General features: G+C 43.9%; 1 protein-coding gene across 1 annotated transcript in view; it reads right to left on the reverse strand.

Moving 5' to 3' along the window:
• Positions 1–2,201: 2,201 nt before the first annotated feature.
• STRIP2 (striatin interacting protein 2) overlaps positions 2,202–7,726 on the reverse strand; it is a 21,705-nt gene continuing 16,180 nt past the window's right edge. The window contains exons 19-21 of the mRNA XM_009575208.1: positions 5,034–5,138; positions 4,440–4,644; positions 2,202–2,529 (exon numbers count right to left, since the gene is read on the reverse strand). Of these exons, the coding sequence (XP_009573503.1) occupies positions 2,279–2,529; positions 4,440–4,644; positions 5,034–5,138 (561 nt within the window). The 3' untranslated portion in view covers positions 2,202–2,278. The remainder of the gene's footprint in view (positions 2,530–4,439; positions 4,645–5,033; positions 5,139–7,726) is intronic.

Genomic DNA, 7,726 nt, shown 5'->3' on the forward strand with positions numbered 1-7,726 from the left:
TAACAGACCCTTCAGATGTCTGCCATCCCTAGTTGGGGTTTGTTAATTTATTTGTGTTTATTGAATCTTTAGTTTATGTACTACCAGTAGGCTCTAGGGAACATAGGGAAATGCTAGGTGCCATTTTTCAGAAAGAGCTAAAGTACAGATGCTGGAATGGCTTGTTCGGAGCTACAGAGCTCTCCCAGTTCTGGGATCCCTAAAGACAGCACCATGCTTCCCTTATAGATTGTATGTCTCTGTTTTGTGCCTTACTGCTTGGAGAGGCTTTATTTATTTTTAAATAACTTTTTACTTTTTAAACAAACACAAACACTGTGAAGACATCTACAGCCCATAATTCTGTTTTTCTTTTTTTAGATTTCTATAGATACATCAGAATAGAACATCCAACATATGTCAGACAGGCCTTTCCTCAGCAGAGGGAGAGTGGAGATGAGCAGGGGTCAGAGGTGAGTTTATGGGTTGGTTTGTGGGGGATGTTTTTGACCTTTAAAAGAAAAACAACAAAAGAAGCATTTAAATTAAAGCGCAGGAAGAAAAAAGTTTAAGTAAATGTATGTATGCGCTTTAAAAGTTACTCTGGTTTATTTTGAACAAAAGCATATTTTAAAAGGTGAGTGGGTTTACTAATACTATTTCTTTGAAGAACACCTTTTACAAACCATTAAGGAAACATTCTCTGTTTAATTTCACAGCAATAAGCATAAATCCTGTCATAACAAATACTTGTGGTTTTATCACTTGTGTGCTTGATATATTGATAACAGTATGGCCTAAGTGCTTGCCTGCCCTATATTAACACATGCTGCTTTGACAAAAGCCGAACTCCTGGTTTCATGGCTGCCGGGAGGTTAGATCCAGGATTCCCTGTGCTGGACTAATAAACTTTGTAGAGAAAGATTACAGTTTGCAGGCTCTGTCATAATACTTAAGAAAGTACTGTGAAGCCAGCCTGCCTTTTCAGTGCAGCCCTCAGGCAGGGCCATTGGCCAAGGAGAAGGGACTGTCACCCCTACACGGTACCAAGGGCTGAGATTCATTCCACAGCTCCAACCAGACACAAGGGTTTCCAGCCTGCCTTCAGCTGCCATCCTCATGCAACACAGCTTTACCAAGTGTAGCGTTTGCATGGAGCTTATACAAAATTTACAGCTCAATACGCTATTCATTCTGAAAGCTAAGGACCACAGTGTCTGCTTTTTCCTCATATGGTGGCAGTACGTTGTTACCCAAAGCACTTTTTCTCCCTGTTTTAAGACTTGGCACAAACATAACCTCCCAATAACCAAAAATCTGTGTAAAAATTAAGTTATTTAATGTGGCATTTACTGTCTCCTCCAGGGTTAGAAGGGCTAAAGAGCAATGAAGAAAGCTATCTGGAAACCTAATGTTGCAGTAATTATCCTTCAAAAACAATCAGGAGGAGAGAAACGTGGCAATCAGTCTCTGCAGCTCTAAACACTGCAGAGCTTACCGATCATTTTACTCTTAATACAAATGGTAAGTGAACGGAGTGGTGGAGGAAAGTGGAGCAGTGAAAAGGTAATAGATTATTATCCTTGGTGAATGATGCAAAAATTGTCAGTTGTGGAAGCAAGCCTCTGTAAGTCGGGTTGTGTAATCCCAGCAGCAGCAATGCCAGCCCAGGGATAAGGGGTAATGTTGTCTCCTTTAGCCAAGTCAACCTGTTGCCTCTGCTTGAGACTGTCACAGACCGTGCCACATGTTTCTTATTTTCAGCTTCATTAGGGAAGCAGGGCAGCTTGTTCATGGCAGTAGAGTTTTGAAGCACGTTATCAGACAGAATAAATGAAAACAAATTAGGCACAGCGTGGGGCATTTGGGAGAGATGAAAACCTTTCACAGCTGAGATACTCCTACAGCAAACTTACATGCGTGAAGCAAGCTAAGAGACAGACCTGGACTCTGAGCTCATGTACACTGGTGTCTATCTGCAGTAAAGACCAGATAAGCTCACTCTTGACAATGCCACTAGTGTGACACTGGAACCTGGTCCGTGACCTCTGAGCAGGTCCGTTGATACTGTATGATGTCCCAAGAAGTCACAGGAAAGGGATGACCTCCAAAAAGATGGCAGTTGCATACTTGGGAGTGTCTGGGTAGATACAAAGAGGCTTGGTCTCTTTGGAAAGACTGTAATTTTTTTCCAGCTATGCTTAAGAACACCTAGGTCCAAAATAATCTTCCTTTCCTCAGCCTGTAGCACCTTGAGTCCTTATTGAGGTGGGAGTGGGGGCAGATGGAGGTGTCGCTCTCACTGGTAGTGCAGCAGCTCCTCCCAGCGAATGGGCTGGGAAAACACCTCCCGCTCCAGCCAGAGTTCGTAGGAGTAGTGGAAGTCCTCGGGGAGCTCCAGCCGCTGTCCCAGCACGCTCTGCAGGCAGTTGTCCACGGGCGCAAACTCTGAGTCTTGAGGTTTGTCGTATCTCCGGCTGTTGAAGGCTTCGATGTTGGCTCTCAGGGTGCATTCTTCAGCCTGGAAATCCCATGGTCTGGCATCGATATCTACGTTGAAGAAGAAACAAGACCAAAGTATTGTGGAAAAAAATAACTCTGATAAGGTTTGGGCAAAAGAAAGGATAAAGATTTTACAGCAACCACAGGCCTGAATTGACCAGAGTATTAGCCAGACAGTTATTCCTAATTATTATTCCTAATCAATTCCCATTATGTATACATTTTGATTTAAGGTATTTAAATGAAATACGTTAAAATAACTTGTAAATTAAGCAGAGTCAGAAAAATTCCTATAGAAATGCCATTATTTCTGCTCTGTAGTGTGCTTAAAGGACTCTCTATAATTACCAAGCTCCTGCTTTTTTCAGAAAGACCCCACCACTTTTACTGAAAATCTTCACAGATGTGTGAAGGAGAGATCAAGATTTAATGCATGTAGCTAAAACCTGGCGAGCTTATTGTGAGCTACTGAAAACAAAGGTTTTTTTAAAAGTTGGACAAATTTAACTATGAATGATGTTGAAAATCTAATAACTGGCTGTAATAACCATGATATTTTAAACATGTAATATTATGTAAAGATGTAAATGAAAAAAAGAATATTTTGAAAGTTGGTCTTTATGAGCTCTAAATCTATAGGAAATAGTCATTCGCTCCATAAAGGTGCAGTAAATTCATTGGCAAAACTCAGCAGTGCTTAAGGGAGGGAAAGGTCTGAGCTGAGTATCAACCCAGATATACAAAGATAAAAATAAACACTCCAGGAAAAACTGTTCCAGATCATGTCTCTGAAAGCCAAGTGCTTCCCTGGAAAAATGTCCAGGTCAAGATGCAGTCTCTGCTAAGTAGTGAATTGTGCAATCGAGTGTTGCATTATGTTGCTGATTAACTCTTTTGGGGGAAGTGGGACACACACAACAATTTATCCTTTGCATCTGTCTTAAAATTGCATTATTCTCACTATTGCCATGTAAATTCAGTTGTTACGGCAAACCCTTGCTCCAGGGCAGGTGATGTAGGTAGTCTTCTCCTGCTGTTTTAGATCATGTAGTGCTCAAGCTAAGTCACCCAAGGCAGGCAGCATCGCATAGCAGTATCCCATTAGTGGCATAAAGAAGCCCTGCTGCTGTATTCAATCCCACAGGGAACAATCAGCATGCTGAGAAACGTAGCAACAGGATAGAAATCCCCATAAAAGAAAGGAAGTCCCCAGTCTTCCTGTTTTCCTGCTCTTTGGTTTTTGGGGGAACTCCACTAACCTCAAAGTGAAATTAAAAATAGCAAGTCTAGTTTTTGGTTCTTCTGAATTAGTGTCATAGTGATATCATGGCTGTCAAAAGCATAACAAGTCTTCAAAAAATAGATTATATCTTTCATAGCTGAAGTTGAACACCTAACATATTTATAATGCCTTTCTCCCTTGTAAAAAAGTTAAGATGTTAGGCTTTTACTTCTTGCCCTGTTTTCTTTTGAAACAGGAACGCTACCCAATTTTTCCACTTAATCGTCATTAAGAAAAAGATACATGCAGTGCAAAAATTTAGGACTGTGTTAATAAGGCAAAAAGATATTTTAATACTTTCTCTTCTTGTCTAAGCTTGGGTCGGTTGTTGCAGCAACTGGGTGTTCTGCAGATTCGGTGTGTATATCAGGACAGCTTAATAGCTTGATGGCGAAAGTGACTTGAGAATGCAAAAGTGCAGGCCTGGGCTTGGTGGAAACTCTTGTCTTGGAGACCTGAGCTGACCATGTCCCTGATCTGATTATTCCCACCTTTTCTCATGCAATCAATTTGTTCCCTCCTGATGGTGTCAAACAGAGCCTTAAAGCTTCTGAAAAAATCCCCAATACTGACGCAAACAAGTTTATGGGATCCTAACAGGATAAAACACGTCAAACCCACTGCGTGCCGATTTCAACTGCGCACGCAGAGAGGATGCTTCCCTGGCACTACTCACCGTTGCCGTAAGCCCAGTCATCGTTCATGCGGTGCCGCACCTTCTGGTAAATGGCAGACATGGTTTTCATGTTGCTCTTTCTCCACTGGCGCCCCAGGTACTTGGTCTGGATTTTCAACAGTTTGAGGACGTACAGCTGCATCATGGCCTGCTTCACCTTCAGAGCTCGTTTCAGTATTGGGGCCGATTTAAAGACTACCAACATCTGCCAAGGAATCAACAGAAATTAATGCAACGTGTTCAAGAAAGCAACACGAGTACTGTCTGCGCAGCTTTGGGCACTAACACCTGGCCATGTACGGTACAAATCCCAAGCAGGTAGAACAGCAGTGTTCAACATAACCAGCGCTTGCTGCAGGGGGCTTGAGGGTCATAGAAATCAGTATTATTTGCAGAAGAAAAGTATTTCTGCATTTAAGGCTCAATCTGTGAAAGAAAAATGGGCAGCTTATGAAGCAGCAGAAGCCCCAGCACTGCCAGGAGAAACTCTCAGCGGGAAGGCTGGGCTGAAGCCGTGCAGAGAGCCAGGGACACGCTAGAGGTGCAACGCTGGCAGCCCACGGCAGGTCTCAGGGGGACGGGACATCACCTTACCATTGTCCTCGAGTGTTTCCACTTGGTCAGCTTGTTGAGGATCCTCAGCAAGTTAATGCAGGAGAATAAATTTCTCCAGCAGAACTGGTTGTTGTCTCCGGCTTCCTGCAAAGCAGAGATGGAAAAGTGTAACCCTAACAGCAGCATTCAACAGCACCGCCACAGAGATATCCTTGTGCAGAAAGTCTTTATTTTTGCTATCTGCACAAGTCTTATTTCCGATGGAGGTACCTCCTCGCTTGAGTTGTCATGCTGCTGAGACACCAACAGACTCTGAGGAAAACCGTTCTGAAAAACTCACATGTAATCAGCGTTTTAATTTGCATTTAGGTTTAGAGTAAGAGCTAAGATAAATCACATTATTCCGTTATGGGAAATATATATTGTGGTAGATTTGTATTCATCGTTTACAGTCAGAGAGCAAATTACAGCCTAGTGATCACCACTGCTTAGAAAACAGTTTTTGTTAATTATATAAATTAATTCATAAATTACCACATGCTTAGAGGACATATTACAGACAAATAAAAGGAAATCACATAACAACACAGGATGACAAACAGCAGCATTTGTATCAGGAGGACAAGACTCTTCTGTAACAAAGATCCCCTCCAGCTTAAGTGCAGCTGATATATTATTTTAAATATTAGCTAAATGTAAGCACCCCCAGCTCCAGCTTGCGTAAATATTGCCTGTGGCACATTTGAGCAGTAATTCCACCACTACAGTAACTTGCTTTATGTTTGAACAGCACTAAGCACAGCAGAAGCGTCCCACAAATAACCTATTTGGGGATGAGAGCGGAAAAAAGTGCCGCTTAATTTATAAACCACTGAGAGCAAGCTACAGCCTTAACAACTCACGGCAAAAGCTGCAGCCTGGTGCAAGATCCAGGTTCTGGGCATCCTTGGGAGGAGTTTGGGGACAACCTCAGGGAGCCCCTTCTGTCAGAGTATCTAATCCAGCTTTGAAACTAGATTTACCCAAGAAAATCCTGCCAGCATAATACCTTTGTTCTTAAAAGCAAGCACCAAACCTATCATTTCAGTAAGCTGGTAAAATGTTATTGTACGTGTAATTTTTAGAGGCCAAGAAGAAAGTGCTTCTCACTTACTTTATTTAATTCTGGGATTTGGTAAAAGCCACTTTGAGCAAATGCACTTTTCTGCCAGTAGAGGCTGCATCTGTGCTGGAGGCTCCTGTGCCCACAGCGGAGCTTGCACAGCAGAGCGCAGAGGCGGGATGTCACCGAGATGTCACCAAGGCGCTCGCGGATGCTGCATGCAGCCCTGGGGATACCACCTCAGGAGCAGTGCCCGTGCAGTTTCATACCGGTGCCCAGTGCTAATCTGCTCTCTCTGCACCAAGTAGTTTTTCCAAAAAGACCCCAGTAGAATAAGCTAATACCCGTTTCACAGGCAGCTGGATTTCCTTTTGTCTCCAATCTGATGCTGTCTCTATAGCTTCAAGTGAGAGTCTTTCTATCAGATTTACGGAAGGAGGAAACAGGCTAAACAGACTTTAATCCCCCTTTTACCGCCGTCTCCTGTTACCCTCCCCATGGCACCACGACACAGTGCAGCAGGGTCCTCTGCAGCCCCCTCCCCAAACACGGGGAGCTGGAGGGGAGCGACAGCCCCGTGACAGGAGAGGGGAGATGGGGACCCGCAAGGAATCGAAGAGCCTGTCCCACAAAAGGATGGGTGAAGCCCCTGCTACCTTGCTGGGACTGGAGCCACTCCTGATTTGTACTGTGTGGGGACAGCAGTTACCCCACAGCCAAAGGGTCCCTCCTCTGGAGACAGCACTGCTGAACTCGTCCTGGTTTTCCATGAAGTAAACCAAACACACTCTCTCCTGCGTTCAACCCACTGAAAGTGTAATCATCTGTTATATCCGCTAAGAAATGTGTTATGGCTGGGGTGTTAAAATCAGTGCATCAGAGCATTAAAAAAAAAAGCTAAAACAACGCATAAAATGTTGGCTGAAGAAATATAAATATGTGCACAAGCGTATACCTCAAGTACCAGGGCATGTTTAATTTCTATTAAATCCTTATATTCATGGGTATCCTCCCAAAGATGAACACAAATGGTAAAATTCAAGTTGGTTTCTGCCTCTTTTCTAATTAAATTAGTCTCCTGTGAGGCTAACATCCGTGCCTGCTGGAGGAAAGCGATGAGGCACTGTCGTTTAATGCAACAGCTCCCAAACTGTGGAGCAGACCCTGCTGGGAAAGGGTAACTGGGAATATTTTTCCTAAAAAAGTTCAGTCTTCTACAGCCATAGAGCTTAGCGTGAGCGTAAGGATTAGCACAAGCCATCGGAGTGCTCAGTGACATGTCGCTAGATGTCCCCATCGGGCCAGGATACGGTCGGTGGGACCTTACGGGCACCAAGCCTGGCCAGGACACCCAGCCTTCAGCAAGTAGCCCATGGACCAGCACAAAACAGGGCACTGATCCCGTTGATGAGGAGGGAGGCGATGTCCAGGAGCTGTCACCCTGAGTAGGCACGCAAAAGGAGGCAAGAAGTGCTGGCGGAAAGCAAGTAGGCACCCAAAAGGAGGCAAGAAGTGCTGGCGGAAAGATACGTGGGACAGCAGTGGAGGACCGTGCCAGCACGCTGGCCACGCGTGACGATCCCACATGCACTCCACAGCAGGTTTTTATATAAATTTGATCTGGCATAAT

The sequence above is a fragment of the Fulmarus glacialis genome, unplaced genomic scaffold (assembly GCF_000690835.1).
Source record: "Fulmarus glacialis isolate BGI_N327 unplaced genomic scaffold, ASM69083v1 scaffold14633, whole genome shotgun sequence".
NCBI classification, from domain to species: domain Eukaryota; kingdom Metazoa; phylum Chordata; class Aves; order Procellariiformes; family Procellariidae; genus Fulmarus; species Fulmarus glacialis.